The sequence below is a fragment of the Laetiporus sulphureus genome, assembly GCF_001632365.1.
Source record: "Laetiporus sulphureus 93-53 unplaced genomic scaffold LAESUscaffold_69, whole genome shotgun sequence".
Lineage (NCBI taxonomy): Eukaryota > Fungi > Basidiomycota > Agaricomycetes > Polyporales > Laetiporaceae > Laetiporus > Laetiporus sulphureus.
The window spans coordinates 28,358-44,854 of record NW_024468578.1 but is presented as its reverse complement, the minus strand read 5'-3'; the positions used below and the strand labels follow the sequence as shown (position 1 = coordinate 44,854).

General features: G+C 53.8%; 6 protein-coding genes and 1 non-coding gene across 7 annotated transcripts; 4 read left to right on the top strand and 3 right to left on the bottom strand.

Moving 5' to 3' along the window:
- Positions 1–603: 603 nt before the first annotated feature.
- LAESUDRAFT_739389 (uncharacterized protein) lies at positions 604–2,802 on the top strand (the record flags this gene model as incomplete). The annotated part of the gene is made up of 6 exons (XM_040911001.1): positions 604–1,013; positions 1,067–1,764; positions 1,821–1,900; positions 1,963–2,140; positions 2,209–2,296; positions 2,346–2,802. 6 exons carry the CDS (start codon positions 604–606, stop codon positions 2,800–2,802), a joined length of 1,911 nt encoding a protein of 636 aa, XP_040758673.1.
- A 2,578-nt stretch (positions 2,803–5,380) lies between these two features.
- On the bottom strand, positions 5,381–5,629 carry LAESUDRAFT_619842 (uncharacterized protein; the record flags this gene model as incomplete). The annotated part of the gene is made up of 1 exon (XM_040903258.1): positions 5,381–5,629. A coding segment is annotated over one exon (249 nt), but the record flags the coding sequence as incomplete, so codon positions are not given.
- A 115-nt stretch (positions 5,630–5,744) lies between these two features.
- LAESUDRAFT_502990 (uncharacterized protein) lies at positions 5,745–6,549 on the bottom strand. The gene has a single exon (XM_040902712.1). The coding sequence runs from the start codon at positions 6,488–6,490 to the stop codon at positions 5,993–5,995; it is 498 nt and encodes a 165-aa protein (XP_040758671.1). The 5' UTR covers positions 6,491–6,549; the 3' UTR covers positions 5,745–5,992.
- A 1,721-nt stretch (positions 6,550–8,270) lies between these two features.
- Positions 8,271–10,111, top strand: LAESUDRAFT_816199 (galactose mutarotase-like protein). Its single transcript, XM_040914755.1, has 8 exons — positions 8,271–8,391; positions 8,459–8,512; positions 8,574–9,065; positions 9,120–9,191; positions 9,245–9,377; positions 9,515–9,691; positions 9,758–9,865; positions 9,948–10,111. The coding sequence occupies exons 1-8, from the start codon at positions 8,311–8,313 to the stop codon at positions 10,100–10,102; spliced, it is 1,272 nt and encodes a 423-aa protein (XP_040758670.1). The 5' UTR covers positions 8,271–8,310; the 3' UTR covers positions 10,103–10,111.
- Positions 10,112–10,212: 101 nt separating this feature from the next.
- LAESUDRAFT_t90 lies at positions 10,213–10,322 on the top strand. Its single transcript has one exon. It is a non-coding gene; the product is annotated as a tRNA-Leu (tRNA).
- Positions 10,323–11,717: 1,395 nt separating this feature from the next.
- On the top strand, positions 11,718–14,790 carry LAESUDRAFT_731771 (phenylacetyl-CoA ligase). Its single transcript, XM_040910111.1, has 20 exons — positions 11,718–11,937; positions 11,985–12,039; positions 12,100–12,114; positions 12,165–12,191; positions 12,241–12,289; positions 12,340–12,374; positions 12,430–12,710; positions 12,776–12,902; positions 12,960–12,974; positions 13,026–13,048; positions 13,099–13,122; positions 13,181–13,260; positions 13,313–13,346; positions 13,398–13,527; positions 13,583–13,614; positions 13,676–13,845; positions 13,899–13,922; positions 13,978–14,047; positions 14,104–14,319; positions 14,370–14,790. The coding sequence occupies exons 1-20, from the start codon at positions 11,767–11,769 to the stop codon at positions 14,520–14,522; spliced, it is 1,731 nt and encodes a 576-aa protein (XP_040758669.1). The 5' UTR covers positions 11,718–11,766; the 3' UTR covers positions 14,523–14,790.
- Positions 14,791–14,824: 34 nt separating this feature from the next.
- LAESUDRAFT_764149 (uncharacterized protein) lies at positions 14,825–16,242 on the bottom strand (the record flags this gene model as incomplete). The annotated part of the gene is made up of 2 exons (XM_040913390.1): positions 14,825–16,017; positions 16,068–16,242. 2 exons carry the CDS (start codon positions 16,240–16,242, stop codon positions 14,825–14,827), a joined length of 1,368 nt encoding a protein of 455 aa, XP_040758668.1.
- Between the last annotated feature and the right edge of the window lie 255 nt (positions 16,243–16,497).

Sequence of the window (16,497 nt, the reverse complement as noted above, 5' to 3'; positions counted from 1 at the left end):
TGGTTTCGAACAGCCTCTCGTCCGATTTTCGGCGCACTGGGCGCGCACTGCGTCAGCTGCGTACCTTCCTCCTCGAAGACCGCTTACATACCTCAAGAATGTCGTACCTCATCATCGACCGCGCACAGTGGTAGTATGTTTTCTTCATGAACAACAATTGCACCAATTCGTCATGGTTGACCGACACCTTTGCAGTATATCTGTAGCCCATCGCGGCGCATCTTCACATGTGATATGTCAGGGGCACTGCTCTCGCTGATGGCATGTTTGGCGCTCTCGCGATAGCGGGTACCTATCACTCCGATGGATATAGTTTGATGGGCCCTCCAGTACATAGTGTGGGTCAACGCCCATCGTCGCGATGCGTGTGCCATACCCATCAGCAGGCACCCTCACTTATTCTCACTCCTGTGTACGGTGTCACTCACAATTTCGTCCTTAACAACAATGATTGGCAATACCCCAGCGCCAACTTCATTATTGCCATTAACGACGGATGTTAACGCAACGCTCAGCGTAAGTCAGGATCGAGTACCGCACAGCTTACCCACGGTGGCTTATGTCTTTCGGTAGCATGACAAATTCAAGGAGATCCTAGCGTCCATGGTCGCAGACGATGAGCGACTCAATCCATTGATCACCCTGCTCCAAGCGGTAGAAGAGCCACACGTCGACCACTTCCAGGATGTCGAGCAAGCGCTCTCCAAACTCCAGGACGTCAACACTTCAGAGCTCTCGCGGAAGGCAGAGTCCAGCGAGCCTGCGCTCTTTCGGCTCGAACCGTTCCATGAGATGATAGAAGCCGGACACAAGGTCCAGGACGACGTTCAGCACCTTGTGCGTTCCCTGGAGCACCGCGACAGTCCGGAGTTCCTCAATTGGGGACGCACTGTGCAGTATACACCGAGCCATACGCTTGTGGTGCGGACGATCCGAGGGGTATGCGAGGTGGTGAAGTGGGCTGCGAATAAGGGGAAACGCGTCCGCGTGTCCGCGTTCCGTCACACCTGGTCGTGAGTCACAGTGAACTGCATGAGGTGTGTAAATGAGTTGACAAGTCTTATAGAGATCTGTACGGTGCCGACGGAGACGTCATCATCATGTTCCTTCCCGTCGAGAGCCTCACAAAGCTACCTTACAAGCAACCCCCCAAGGACTGGACGACGGAGCTCGCAGGGATCCAGCTCGTCCCCACCATCGCCGGGCGCGCGCCTCCGCCGAGGAAGGCCTTCTGCAAGATCATGGCCGGCACGACGAACGACCAGTTCCGCCAATGGTGCTTCGATAACAAGACGTGGTGCATGCCGTTCAACGTGATTATGCTCGAGGTCACGTTCGGCGGGACGAACGGGCCCATCTGCCACGGCTCGGGCTTTGGGTCGAGCACGCTCTCCGACCTCGTCGTGGAGGTGTGCTATGTGGACGTGCATGGCGGTCTGCAGATTGTGAATGATGCAGAGGAGCTCCGCGCTGCGAGCGGATGTTTCGGCTTATTGGGTGTTGTGATATCGGTCACGTTGCAGCTCGATCAGATGGGTGTGGCGGAGCTTATGCCGGTGCACAAGCCACTTCCGTTGGCCATACCGCCGCCGAAGGATTATCAACTGCCTCCTCAAGTGGAACAAATGATGAAGAAGGAGAAGATCACCGAGAAGCAATTGGAGGAAGCACGGCTAGATTTCGTACGAAGGTGCAAGGAGGATTACTACCTCGAATGGTTCTGGTTTCCGTACCAGGAAACGTGCTGGGTTAATACGTGGAAACGTAAGCATGCCTCTACTATGATATAATTTAGTTTCACTTACCTTCCACCTCGTCAGGACGTGACATGACACCACAGGATGCCCATCTGCAAGCATATCCTGGCAACAATTGGCTTACCGGCGTGAAGTCGCAAGAGGTACGCCGCATTGTACATCAACAGCCTTTTTCGACAGTCTCAACTCAGATACTTCTGTGTAGCTCCAGGAGACGGTTGCGCAGGAGATTACGAGCTTCTTCCTCTGGAAGGACTTGCCCGGCTACATGCAAGCCTGGCTGTTTGGCCTCGCGACCATGGCTGTACTGCCGAACATCACCGACCCGAAGAATGCCATTGAGACGTATGTGAGCGAAGCGCTGCATTTCAGACGTGGAATCCGTGAGTGTCACAAAGTTTGAGCTCTCTCGACCAGTGGGCATTTACACAACCAACGATTATGCGAGTAGAGAACTTCCGCTGCTGGGATTCGGAGTGGGAGATTCCCATCCCTTCGCAGAATGGCGAGCGGCACTACGAGACCATCCAACGTGCATGGTATGTTCGCGCTTCGAAGGATCTAGGATAGGCTCTAACACAACAGTAGGTGGGACGGAATATCCGCGATGTACGCCCGCATCCATGATGCCCCCGCCCGCGTCGCGCTCGAAATGCGGCTGACAGGACAGTCATCTGTACTTCTCGCTCCGCAACGCGGAAACGCCAGTGGAACCGTATCCATCGAGGTCCTCACGACGCTCGCCAGTCCACAAAGCGAATGGGCGTCGTTTTGCCAGGAGGTCACGGATCGGTGGACAAGCTATGATACTAAAGGCGAAGACGGAAGGACGATGAATCCGCGTCCGCATTGGGCAAAGCAGTGGTCGGGCCTTTTGGTTCGAGGAAAGCCGATCGAACAATATATCAGAGAAGATGCGTATGGCGATGCGTTCGCGGAGTTCAGAGGCGCATTTCAGAATATTGTACAGAAAAGAGGTGGAACGGTAAATGAAACGCTCGCACGCTTCGGGAACCAGACCCTTCAAGGGCTTATTTTCCATTGAATTGTCCCTTCTGAAAGTCAGGCGTCATCCCATACTTCCCCTAATCTTGTATACTTAATATTCAGAATGCTCGCCACTGTTCGTAATGGAAAGCTCACGTCAATCGCATGCATTGTGAGGTTTATGCCAATCGTGAGAGGCTCGAGTCTTCCAGCACGTATTGTGCAGAAACGTTTGAGCTGTGGGATCGCGGTAAAGTTTTGTCTTGCTTCCTTATGATGTTCCCAGAACGCGACCAGAAATGCAATCGCAGCATAGCTCCTAAAGCAGTCCTACACAGGCTACCGTTCTAGTGAGCCTGCAAGGCATACGATGTCAAAAATTGGTGTGAAATGTCGCCAAGAGCAAAGGTGTACATGGGGCTGTCGAAAGGATTGTCAGTAGTAAACGTTCCTAGCAATGAGGATCACGACGCGGGGCACTGATATATGGGCAGTGAGAAAGCTACGAGAGTAGGATTCCATGCGATTGCCAGTAGGCAAGTGTTACAGAACACGATTTGCCTTGATTTGGAGACATACTCACCGCCGTGCATACCTCTTCAAGAGTACACTTGGTTTTGCATAGGCAGCATACGATGGCAGATGCAGATGCAAACGAGAGAGCGCAGCACACATCGGACGCGCTGGATCGCCTGGACGAAAGCCTGGATAAGCAAGTAACGCGGGCTCAGCCTCTTCAATATCAACATCTCGGTAGCTATCGGTCCCGTTGAAAAAAATGTTATTCAGCGTACTTGATGGCAGGACCAACAAGATCTTCGCATACCTCTCTGCTTCATTCTGGCTTGCGATAGTGGCGATGTAGCCATGAATCCACATCGGTGGATGTATTTGTGATAACTGCAAGAGAAAGTCCAATATGTACTGCGTGTACCGGGCTCTATCGCTAATGTGCTTGTAGTGTCTCAAGAATTAAAAGCATTTACCACCGGCCAGACACCTAATCGGCGCACATCGTCGAAGACATATGCCAATGGCACAGAGCTGCATTCCTTCTTGAAGTAGCTCCGTGACGCGAAAGGGCACACAGCATCACCCTCGCCCTCGACTGCTGTTGTTCGGGAGGATGTTCTCGAGGAGATCTCGCATGTCGAGGCCATAGTGACCTGCAGACAGCATCGTTCCGTGATCTGCAGGAACGATGGCTTCGTAGGAGCCTCCACAAGATCGATCGTGATTCATGATCGATCCCATTGGGCACGATCATTAACAGCGTCAGGATTCCGAAGTAGCGTAGATCTGGCCTGCTTCGACAAACCCATCCAGTCCGGGATACCGCTCGTTCATCCGTACCCTCCGCGGGGATCAGCCAGCCCATGAAAGGATTCGCGGAGCTTGCTACCTAGACGGAGAGCAGCACTTTGACAAAGACGACAGTCGAAGCAGCACTGTCTTACTCACCGCCTCAACCTTCTCGTGTTCTATCGTACCAGAAGCCTGGTGGGCCTGGGCACTGTTCCCAGCTGGTCGAGAGCATGGAACGTAGATAACGCGATCCGAGCCGCAGCCATCTTCAGTCGATGTACTCGTAGATGCGCTCCAGAACCCGCCGTATCCAGATAGCGCAAACGGACCTCTTTGCACAGCCATGTCTCAAAAAGCGATGCACTGGGGCGCCACACGAATATGCGTCGGCTTCGTCTCTCGCGTGTTTGGCCGCAAACTTGCGCTCGCTGTTCCGAAAACAAATGAACGTACTATACGTGGTGGTGCAGTCGTGATCGTCTGCTGAGGAACTATAACAGGCATAAACGTTAATGTGCCGAAATATATCAGAAAAGATAAGAAACCCAAACATCCAATGGGTGGAAAGACAGTGAGATGGAGAGCGTTCCGATGCTATACAAATCAAAACGGCGCCTTGAAGCAACAAAGCGATATCTTCAAAATTCAGAAGCGTTCTGTTTTATAGTCCCCACAGCATGCGTCGAGCGCCTCTGCATGTCGAGGATGAGTGAGCGTCAGACTTCCAGAGACGCCATCACCGAGCAGCAGAGGACGACTCCTGCCACCCAATCCAAAAAATAGGATCATTCTCATGCTCGCCCACAACGTCAGGATGTTGTCTCAGCCCCAAACTCGGAAAACTATCCATAAGCTGCTTATACGTGATCGTATCTCGCGGGACGGACCGGAGGAGCTTCAACAGCGCGACAGTAAACGCACTGCCCTCTGCGCTCTCTAACGCACGTTCGTAGTCGCGGCACGCAGTGAGGAGCACATCGCTTCCAATCATCGTCGCCTGCTAAACAGCGCGCACAACCCGATCTGGGCAGGCCTTATATCGCAGCGACAATGAACGAGTCCACCCGTCGTGCTCTCTGTGATCCCGAATACGATCCTGACGATCCAGGGTGGGCGGGGGTGGGCCAGCCGTCCCGCGTGCACCCGCAGTAAAGCAGCAGTCACAAACGATGGTGATGTTGCCCTTCGCGCGGGACAGATCCTTGAGAAAGGCCTGCAGCTCGTGCTCTCAGATTGGCTCGTTATCCACTGGTATGATGAATGCATTATACCAACTGATAACGAGCCGATCTGCATTCAACAGCATGCCTGCCGGAGACGTCGCGATTGCACCCATGGCCTGCGAAGTAGAATATGATTGCGTCGCCAGGGCGGACGTCAGGGTTATTAAGGAAGTGTGTGTGTAGTGCATCCATAATACACCGGCGCGTAGCGTCGTGGTCAAGAAATAGCTTGATGTGGGCCACGGGAATTTGGAGATCGTGCAGAAGGAAGTCATGAACTGAAAGCGCGTCCTTATTCGCTTCGTTCAGCTCGGAGCCCTCGCCGTACGAGTTGATGCCGACAACCACAACGAATGCCGCGCGTTGTCGCTCAAGAGTGTTTGTGTCATCCTGAAATTGAGGTTTCAGAGGAAATTTCTGTTGATACATACGAAGAGTGCTCACCCGTACCGACTCTGTTTCGCGGTCAACGCTGGTATCCGGGGTCTTCGGTGCCTTCGGTTGCGTGAAGACCGGCAAGGCAGTGTACATCGGGGGAGTGATATCGTTTTGCATCTTTCGCCACGCATACACACGACACAGCGACTCCAACATCTTGATCGCCTTCGATCCTTGGTCATTCTAGCACGCTACTCACAGATTCGCCGCAGATCTGTCGAATCTACGCTGTCCTCCAGGCCATATGGGATCCGGACCGCGTTCTCGACGGCATCGAATATATCATCTTGCGCATCGGGTGTCGCCATGAGCATGGAGTCCAACCGAGCTGTGAACGTGCGTGAAAGCCGGTGAATGCGAGAGGCGGTGTTCTTGTGCGAGGGAGGAAAGGGTATCTGGGTAAATTAATGACCAGTCAATAACAGGAGTTTGCAGTGCTGGCTGCGATGCTACTGCAGGATATCGAGAATTGCAAGAGAAGGTGTTCCTTGGATTATGGCCCACAGGACTATCGAGGAAAGCATCCAGCAGCCCGAGCGTATTGGGCTCGTGACTGTCACTGCCACCCGGCGCTGATTCCTCCGTTTGGTCTACGTATACGCCTGATGGCGGTGTTCCTCCTCGCTCGAGAAGTTCAGCCAGCCACTCATCATGATCGAATGAGTGTCCGTATGCCAGCAATACAAACGCCAGCAAGGAAAACAAGGACTTGCAGACCCACCTCCAAGCTCCAATGGGATAAAATCGCGCTCTATTAGCACGCGCACCACGCGAAGGCATTCCAGCATCCTAAAGCGGACGCCGCTCGGTCACTTCGTGAGTCTCCATGACGTTGCCCGGCACTTGCTGTGCATCTATATCCTCGTATCTTGTATAGATATGAAGATCACTTCCACATAGGCCCGCTAGCTAGAGTGTGGTAGTGCTTTAGGGACCCTGCGAACCATCGTAATCCTACCTTTCCACCTTGATCTTCACGATCGCATCATCCGGGTCAACGATCCTACAGATCATGACCACCTACGGCGTTGAAGCGCAAGCAGGCCACGGTTCAAACATCTTCCAATGATGCGCTTACTGATGAATCGGCACCGTCTCCACGCGGATATCGTACGCGGGAGGATACCACAGAATAGTGCGTTGTGCACCAGATAAAGCAGCAGCCATGAAGGAGAGAAGAAGAAGCGACAACTTCGAGTCAGATTAGGGGGCGGAGTGAGACTCGGGATATAAACACATCCTCCATGACCTACGATCGACTAAGGACGAGGCCCACCAACTCGTTAGTTATGCCGACTGGTGCGTAATCCGCAGTGGTGTCGCACAGAGACACGAGCATAAGCTGATGCAGGTCCGTTATTGCAGGCATGAGGAGATGAGTAGATAGAAGCACCCAATGAAGACGAGAGGCTACTTGATACCGACACAGGTCTTTGATTGCAGTGCAGACAAGCGCGCCGTTCCAGCATGATCTCACCGAATATCTCAACCACATGAATCTTCCGACGTTCGAATGCAAGGAGGAGACGCAGATTGGGCTGGAAAGGAGTTCCGAAATGAAACTGGATAACAGTAAGTCGACGTTTACGTATGATTGTCTGGATGAGCCAGAGGAGAAGGTGTCGTATGATTGTTCAGCGACGAATTGAACAACACATTCGGGTCATAGAGTGCGATTTGAGCGATCTATAGAGCCTATCATCGAGCGGCTAGGATGCATTGACGATGGCGAGATGCATCAGCCATGTGCATAGGTGCGCAGAAGAGCGAGCTGAGCTGGGTTGAGAGGCAGAGACGAGAGCAACGGCGGAGGGAGAGGGAGGACGAAAACAACAATGGAAGAGGGGAGAAGAGGACGACAGTACTTGGGAGACGGAAAAGAACAGCGCAGACGCCAGATGGAGAAGACGCATTTGGAACGATTGTCCAGAGGAGAGGTAGGGCTGTGGACGAGACGCTCGCACGCAAACCCTTCAGACGATCATTTCATTGAATTGTCCCTTCCGCGAGCCGGTGGTCATGTCAGTGCTCCTTCAAGTTCCACTGCTGCCGCTCAACGTACACAGGCGAAAAAAGTGGATCAACCCAGTCACATCTCCAGCCGTCGATCCAGCACTGCGCGCTGCATTGTAAACATATTCCGATTTGGACATGAACGTCATGACGACAGGTTTCCATCACATCAAGGTATTGCTTTATCATGTCCTCTGCAGAGGTTTTTGGTCATTGCGAGAAAAAGTCCGTATGTAGCGAGTTATGAATTTGTTGTAGACGCTCGTTTCGTAGGGTTGATACTAAAGCCAATGTTTAAGGACAATCGAGATCTAACTTTAATTTGAAGCATTTGCTACTACTGGCCAGTTCAATCATTCGGCGCGAGCAGTAAAGCAACACTGAAGCAGAAAAAAAGACATGAAGTGGACGCAGAAACGAGGGCGTGGCCAGTGATCGATGATCGATGGATCTTCGGAGCGATCTCGGAGCGCCGCAGCGGAGGCATATGACGATAAGATACGCCACAATGGCCTGCTTGACTCGCCTCCTTCGCCCTCCTCGTCTCCTTCCCTCCCTTCTCTCCCATCCATTCGCAGTGACACACGATGGCCACGACAGAGAGCGATCCGTCCTTGCAGCCCATACTCCTCACCCTCCCGTCGCTGACACCCAGTCTAGCGCTCGAGGTGAGCCACTCAGCAATAATGCGCAAAGTGTGGTCGTTCTGACGACGTTCCCCGCTCTCCTGCACAGATCCTGCCCTACGGACTCACTCTGCACCGCCTCTTCGTGCAGGCAGACGGAAAGGTTGGCCAGTTCTCTCTCGATCTTCTCTAATCGTCTCCAGGGACGTTAATCGCGCCCCTAGACACACGACATCCTCATCGGTCCCGAGTCACCTGCCGGCCATATCACCCAAAAATACACCAACACCATTATCGGCCGCTATGCGAACCGCGTCCCCGTCGGTACTCACGCCCTCGCGCGCAACGGCCTCTCCGCCAGCCTCACTGCGATCGCGAACGAGTCCCCCAGTGTCTCCCTCCACGGCGGACCCGTCGGCTTCGACTCGCTCCCGTGGGAGCCTCTCATGGACCCTTCACAGGCAGAGCTGTTTACGCAGGCAGAGCTCGCGACCGCGATGGCGGAGATCCCTGCTGCGTGTGTGTTCAGGCGGATCTCGGAGGATGGTGAGGAGGGATATCCCGGGCGGTTGCTCGTTGAGGTGCTCGTGGGGCTCGTTCAGCCAAAGGGACCGCCGGTGAACGAAGGGAAGGAATGGAATCTTGGTAGTGTGCTGATTGTGTATAGGGCAAAGCTGCTGGATGAGGGCAAGGTTACGCCACTGAATATGACGCAGGTGAGCGCAATGCGCCGACGTCCTCTTTTATCGAGATTGATGCGCGCTTCCTAGCACTGGGGGTTCAATCTCGATGCATCGTTGCAGGAAGGGCAGAGCATCAAGGACCATAAGCTCAAGATCAAGGTGCGATCTGGCGTCTTTGCATCGCCTCTGCTACTTCATCATCCATCATATAGGCGGACAATACCATCCTGCTTGCATCTGATGCCAACTCTGCTGGCTCGCTCCTGCCGGTTCAGGGTACACATCATGCGCACGCTGAGAAGGAGACGGGCACGATCGGCGAACGATTCCCGCCGAATGGATACGGTGTGGAATTTGTCTCGCCGCCCTATACCGTTCTATACTGACTGTGCCTTTCAATCTATTCCTCTTTTTGACATCATTCGTCGCTCGATGCGCCACTTGCTTTGATCATTTGTTCGGGCTGGATTCGCGTCCTGCAGACGAGTTCTACCTCTTCTCCGATCGCTCTGTGCCCATTCCGCCCACGCGCCTCGCAGCGTCCGATCTCACAGCAGAGACGGACCTTCTCAAGGGAGTGCTCGATACCGAGGCGCGTGAGCCCGTTGTCGAGCTCGCAGGCGCGAAGAGCGGGCTGCGCGTAACATTCGACACTAACCGTACGCACTACCCTCTCCCTCCGCCTCACGTCAACGCCTAATACTGATCGAACGTGTCGTACGTAGAGTCGGGCGTGCAGTTTTACTCGAACAACTTTGCGGACCCGGCGAAGCAGGCGCGGAAGAAGATCCACGGCGGATCGGGCGCGGTGGGCGACGGGTATGAGCCGTGCTGTACGTCCTCCTTCCTTCCCTCATCTTCCTCTCTTCGTTCCATTCGCGTATCATGATTACTGATGGGGTCATTACGGGCTAGCTGCGGCGTTCCTCGAGTTTCATGAACCACTGGCAGCGTGGCTGTTCCCTGGGACGCAGGGTCCGAGCGCGAATGACACGCTGCTTGCATCGGGAGAGGTGTATAACAATTTTGTGAGGATGGATGTGTGGTATCGGAGTCCAGAGAGGCTGTAAGTCGGCGGGGAGATTCAAGAAAGTGTATATGTGTATATATGTACTGACGATATGTTGCGGAGGCATTTTGTTACGGTGATTATCATATATTGAAATGATGTTTAGGTTATGGCAAGATGGCCGAGCGGTCCAAGGCGTGTGACTCAAGCGAAAGCTTGCCTGCTATTGTGGGTCTTCTCATCTGGGTATCCAGGCGCGGGTTCGAATCCCGCTCTTGTCAGCGTTTTCCTCCCGTCAATGAATCACTTCTTTTCATCTTGATTTTTTTTCTTCGCTTTCCATCAAAGCGTTTTACATAGGCAGCATGATCATTTGCTTGTTATAAGGTCATCCCAGACTCCGCGATCATGAAACCCGCATGTCGATCACATCCCTTCTCGACGCGCCTTGCTCTCCGACCATGATCATGTCTACTAGGACCAGCCGATATGCACGCCCACTTGAGCAGCTCCCCTGACTCTTCTCTACTGTGTACTTGCAGATCGTTCTTATGTGGATTGTTGCCTTTGCCAGCTGTTGGTCTTATGAACTACTCCGGGACGTCGACGCGTACGGGCGAAAGGCGGCGCACCTTCACTCCCAACGTTCACTTCGATGGTGCAAAGTGGATACTTGCGATGTCGACCTATGCTGGCCCTTTGATATGCTTTGCGGCCTCGTGACATGACGGGCTTGGATGTCATAGCCTGAGAGAGAAGATGATGCTTTCTGGGATAGCCTCTGCTCTGACTTTTGCTGGCTGTGATGAGACTCCGAGAGGCCTCTGGATGCCAAAGGCGATTTGGTTCTAGTTTCTGGCTATAGGGTCTGCTCTTTATGTGTTTCGTCGTCCCTTTGCGGTATTGCGCTACGTGCCAGGAATTGCATGGAACATTGAGACGGGCTGTCGACATGGTGAGTTTGCCATGGCGCGTATGCGGTTCTCAGTGATAGGTATATCGCGCGTGGAGCTAAATTGAATCACGATGCTTTGCATAATGGCACCCACTTTGCCACATCATCAATGCTGCATATGCGCGACGGTGAGGTAGTAGTCAAATGTGCTGCTCACGAATGGTGCCGTCTTCGCCTTGCATCACCGAGTATCTTTCAGCCGCATACCCTTGGCCCAGACGTCACAACATCTTGCACGGTGCACATGAATTAAGATGATCACTCAAGGTTTTATACCCGCGGATGGTATCCTCTCCGTGGCCTTCCATTGCCGAACATGTCGCAGCGACAGTACCTCCATTTCCAATTTGCTGACCAGCATCCGGCAAGCCCTTCTTGGTTGCCGGAAGACAGACTTCGGCGCATTTCTCTGACACAGGCGCTGTTCGATGTTTGCACATCTACACATAACTGCCCGTATCGTCGGTGCGTGCTAGGTTCGAATATCCGAACAGAGTGCAGATTGAGCGAACACGCGTCTGGATACCCACGCCCCATTTTCCGTGAGAGGAGTGCCTATCTTCCCCAGATCTCAGGAGAGACATCAGCCAACCATCACCCGATCATCCTTCTACCCGAACACTTCGGAAGAGAATTCAGCGCTTTCCCCATGAAGCATGTAGGCGCTTCTGCAGCTGATATATCACGACGTGGGCATCGTGCATCGCACGCATCTGCCGCGACTCGTCGCCCTCCCATCGTTCTTGCTGTCATCGGACTCGCTGCCGCCCATGACGATCTTCCACTCGAATGCGCCGCCACTCGTCCCGCCGCCGGATGATCTGACGCTGCCACAGGTCATGCTCGACTATCGTGGAGGACACCCGACAAGGCCGGTGCGTCCGCGCGACATTCCGTGGTTCGTGGATGAGGAGAATGGGAGGATGGTGTTCGAGGAAGAGGTATGAGGAGTTTGACGTTTGTGTGATTTTACTGAAATTCGCCTTAGGTGCGAGCCAGGACGGATGCGTTCGCAAGGGCGATGCGGCATGGGTGGGGAATAGGTGCGTATCACTCCTGGTACTATTCTGATGCAGTGATGTGACCAATGCTGCGAACTGTAGGGAAGGATGATGTCGGTTCGTCTGTCATACAGCTGCTGTTCGCTCACCATTGACCCGCCTGACAGTCGCGATCTGCAGTCCGAATCAGATAGGTGAATGGGCTCGTACATGACCCCAATAACGCTTCTGATGGTCCTTCAGATTATCCAATCAGCGTCTGGGCTACTCATAGGCTCGGGGCTGCCGTCGCGTACGTCTTTGCACAGTGTCAACATCCAACTGTTGACATATGTCTATCAGGATGATGGGCCCGTCACTCACCACATCTGAGCTTGGTATGCTTATGTTTCAAGTTTAAATGTTCAATTATATCTGTCTGATGCGTGTCAGTATACCAGCTCAAGCTCGCAGAGCCTGCCCTTATAATTGCACACGGAGAGAACATATCGACCGTCCTTGAGGCTGCATTCCAATATGGTCTCGCGCAAGATCGCGTCATCGTCCTAGATGCACATAAATCCCACTCGCCGGTGTCTTGTAAGTCCGTGAGCGCACTTATCGACGAAGGACACCTGCTACCTTCAGTGCCCGAGTTCACACTTGCGCCTGGTGAGGGCAAGACGAAGATTGCTGCGCTTTGCTTCTCTTCTGGAACCACGGGAAATCCGAAGGTGCGGATTTTGATTTAAACATTGCTGTGCTTCTTCGCGAGTTGATGTGCATTCGCTCGTGGCAGGCTGTCGCTGTCTCGCACTATAATATTATTTCGAATATTCTCCAGACAGCGACGACAAACCGCGTCAATGAAGATTATGCACCTTGGGAGGACCGTAGATATCGTCCAGGAGATCGATCTGTGGCAGGTACGTATAGTTCCGTTGAGGCACATTCATGCTGATGTCTTATGAGCTTTCTCATAGTATTACCAATATATCGTACGTGAGACGTGTCTCCTTTGGACAGATGTTGATCTTCCCGATCTGCAGACATATACGGTCTGGTCGCAGTGGTGAGTCGTCTCGCAGACGAATCATGTACGCCGTCTGACGTCCGCCGGAGTGGCATTTCGCTCTTTACGTAGGAGTATGTTGCGGATCATCCTGTCTTGCTCATGTCTGATGCTGCAATGCATGACTTGTAGTTATCGGTCGTGGTGGTTCAGAAATTCAACTACGAGGGCTTGTTGCAGGCCATTCAGCGATATAAGGTCACCCATCTTTTGTGAGCTCTTTCAGGTTCTGCCCATCTTGCATTCTGTGTTGATTCGTGTCAGCATTGTACCGCCTCAAGTTGTGCTCTTTTGCAAGGTAAAGCCTGCCCGTTTGGGTTATTTCACATGGGATGACGATACCTTGTAGCATCCGGCGACGAAGAAATACGATCTGTCGAGCGTCCGGGTCGTCATGGTGGCTGCGGCACCGCTCAGCGGCGAACTTACCGCACAGATGCTCAAGTTGATGCCCGGTATTCACATGGGTCAAGGATATGGTATGCTAACAGATCTTTTCCTCGATCGCGATCCGAGTGATCATGACTATGATAGGACTCACGGAAACGTGCGCTGCAGTCAGCCTAGTCAGTGTTTAAACTGTGATTCTTGTCCTTCGTGTAGTGATCTGATCGATTCGTACTGCAGTGGCCCGTCTCTAGCAAAGTCGGTACGCCGGGAAGCGCAGGGCAACTCATCTCGGGGACGATAGCGAAGGTCGTCAGACCCGACGGCACCCTCGCGGGCGTGGGCGAACCTGGAGAGCTTTGGTTAAAGGGCGGACAGATCACTCTTGGATATCATCGGAATGAGCAAGCGTAAGACAATTTCACCGGACGTTCACACGCGCTAGCTGATACTTGTGATGCAGGACGAGGGAATGCTTTGTCGATGGGTGCGATCTGCGTAGGTCTGACTTGCGTTGCTTGATCACTGACGAAACCACGTAGATGGTTCAAATCTGGGGATGAGGTCATCATGCAAGAGAATGGCGATCTCTTCATTACCGACCGTATCAAGGTTTGCCTTCATCCATTTCATATACAGTAAGAGATCTTCACCGAAAATGAGTGTAGGAACTCATCAAAGTGAAAGGCTACCAAGTAGCCCCGGCCGAGCTGGAGGGCCACCTTCTCGACCACCCACATGTAGCGGACGCGGGCGTCATCGGGCTCCCAGACGAGTACTCGGGCGAGCTACCGCTTGCGTTCGTCGTTCTCCAGCCGCACATTGCGCCGAAGGCACAGGCTGACGGAGCGGTTGCAGCGGAGATCCGTTCGAGTATCTTCAAGGTGAGCAATACCTAGTCAGGAGAGCGCATTGCTTGTTGAAGCTTTCGCAGCACGTCGCTGAAGCAAAGTCGGAGTACAAGTGGCTGACGGGAGGTATCGTGTTCATTGATGCTATACCGAAGAATCCGAGTGGAAAGATTCTGCGACGTTTATTGAGAGAGCGTGCGAAGGCCATGATCGCACCCGCCCGGTCTCGCCTATAGATCTGGTTTATACACCACATACGCGCTCCACTATCATACTACGCTCCTTGAGGGCAGGAACTGTCACGCGCACACGATGTGTTCCTCGCCATATGCATTAAGCTTTGATTCGGGTGCTACATAGAGTACTATTTGATGAGAGGAGGGTGTGATACAGTACGGCACAGAGTTGTTCGCTATGGAATGGCATACAATGGGTATCTGGACCTTCTGAGATACTGTTATGAGTACAACTACAAATTAGAAGCCTACATTGATACATGACAGCGAAAAGTCAGTCAACGGGCAAGCGCTAAGGAAAGTCATCCACCGATACCTGAAAGGACCTTGAAGACCATATCCTGCCGCTCCCTGAACGCGCGCAGCTTCGTCATCCCCAGCGCGAGCGCGTTGATCCGATTCGCAAACGCCACGGCGCGGTTCTCAGTAGACGTCGTGCGACGACGGGAGTCTGGGACATGCCTGTCCGACCGTGAGGTATCTGTTCTCCTCGACCGTTGCGAGCAGGCATCATCGTAAGCGTGTCCGACGCCGCCTTCGAGAACGTCATGCACCCGATCTAGCCGTGGCGATGGAGGATCTTGCCCGCGCTCGAGCGCGCGAACCGTCGCGAGCGAGTCTTCCTCCTCCATTTCCCGCGCTGCTTTCCCGATCGCGCACAGCTCCGCCATGAACGGCCGCAGCTCGCGCGGACACTCCGACAACGTGATCGTCTTCCCCAGCACCCCGTGGATAGTCGCCTCCTCGCGATCGGCATCCCCCGGGGACAGAATGTCTTCGACTGTCTTGTGAGGATGGGTGACTGTGCCCGTGGCGACGTCGAGGATGGCGAAGGCGACCGCGGCGAAGTAGGCGCGCGTCGGGTCCGTGCGGAGGGCACGCCGGATGGAGGGCGTGCGCTCGATGACATCGGCTAACGCTGCGTAGAGCGTCTCCCGGATGAACTCGATTATAGGCGCGTCGGGCCCAAGGATGGTGGGTGAGTGGGGCGAGATGGGGGATGGGAAGATCGTGCTGGTAGAGCTCATGGCCGACGATGTACGAGATATGGAGGGAGTGGACTGTGCGGTGTTGTAATCTGGAGGAGGGACGAAGCTCGCCTTGAGCTTTCTCCGCCCGCCTGGGGACCCTGCATCCAACGCAGCCTGCAGGTCATTCGCGTACCGGTCCTGGAACGTCCGCCGCATGCTAATCTCAATCGCCACCGCGCGCAGATCGGCCGCGATACCGTTTACGCGTCGGTTGATGGGCGTGGCAATCGGAGGAAGGCCGCAGATGATTCGTGCGAGGTCGTGCTGGTGCTCCGGGACCAAGGCTTGGATCTCGGGAACTGATTGGGACCAGACGAGCCAGAAGGGGCGGAATGTCGGTGGACAGTTGTCGTATGAGAGGTCGAACGCGGGGTTGGACGAGCTCTTGGATCGCCGTGGAAGGGGAACGGAAGGCGGTTCTGTCGTTGATCGTAATGCGGCAAAGTACAGACAGAGCGCGGGACCTAAGGAGAAGGTCAGTAGCACGTTGCAGGTGTTAACCCGTGCGGTATACCTGTGATCATGAGATCTCCTTCTGCACTCGAGAGCACGTCTGTTGGCAGGAGGCCCTCGATCTTCGCCTGAGTGAGCGAAGACTTGAGGAACGAGTGGAACGCCTCTTGGACATATTCTTCTGGCAGCACTTGTTGAGAGCTTTGTGGGCGAGGATCTAAAGCGGTGGGGGACATGGTGGTTGTTTGTGAGAGCTCGAGCAGTGCTAGTGCAGCTTAAAGCGCTGAAGGACGGAGTCATTTAGCCGCCCGGGAGCGTGGTACACGTGATCTTGCTGAGCGCGGGGAACAGTGCCCAAAAGCTGTGCAGCGACTTGTTTCACGGAGGAGGCGATGATGCACAAACGGCTGGCCACAGAGAACCCTCCATCGCAGAGTCGCAGGGACATGTGACGTCATATTCCATGGTGCCGACGACGATGTACGGAGCAC

Bases quoted from the DNA above. Each gene is read 5' to 3' on its own strand.
- LAESUDRAFT_502990 (XM_040902712.1), bottom strand. From the start codon at position 6,490: ATGCCTTCGCGTGGTGCGCGTGCTAATAGAGCGCGATTTTATCCCATT.
- LAESUDRAFT_816199 (XM_040914755.1), top strand. From the start codon at position 8,311: ATGGCCACGACAGAGAGCGATCCGTCCTTGCAGCCCATACTCCTCACC. The intron at 8,513-8,573 runs GTTGGCCAGTTC...TCGCGCCCCTAG, and splicing joins TCGTGCAGGCAGACGGAAAG to ACACACGACATCCTCATCGG. The intron at 9,692-9,757 runs GTACGCACTACC...TGTCGTACGTAG, and splicing joins CGTAACATTCGACACTAACC to AGTCGGGCGTGCAGTTTTAC.
- LAESUDRAFT_731771 (XM_040910111.1), top strand. From the start codon at position 11,767: ATGACGATCTTCCACTCGAATGCGCCGCCACTCGTCCCGCCGCCGGAT. The intron at 12,192-12,240 runs GTGAATGGGCTC...ATGGTCCTTCAG, and splicing joins CTGCAGTCCGAATCAGATAG to ATTATCCAATCAGCGTCTGG. The intron at 14,320-14,369 runs GTGAGCAATACC...AAGCTTTCGCAG, and splicing joins TCCGTTCGAGTATCTTCAAG to CACGTCGCTGAAGCAAAGTC.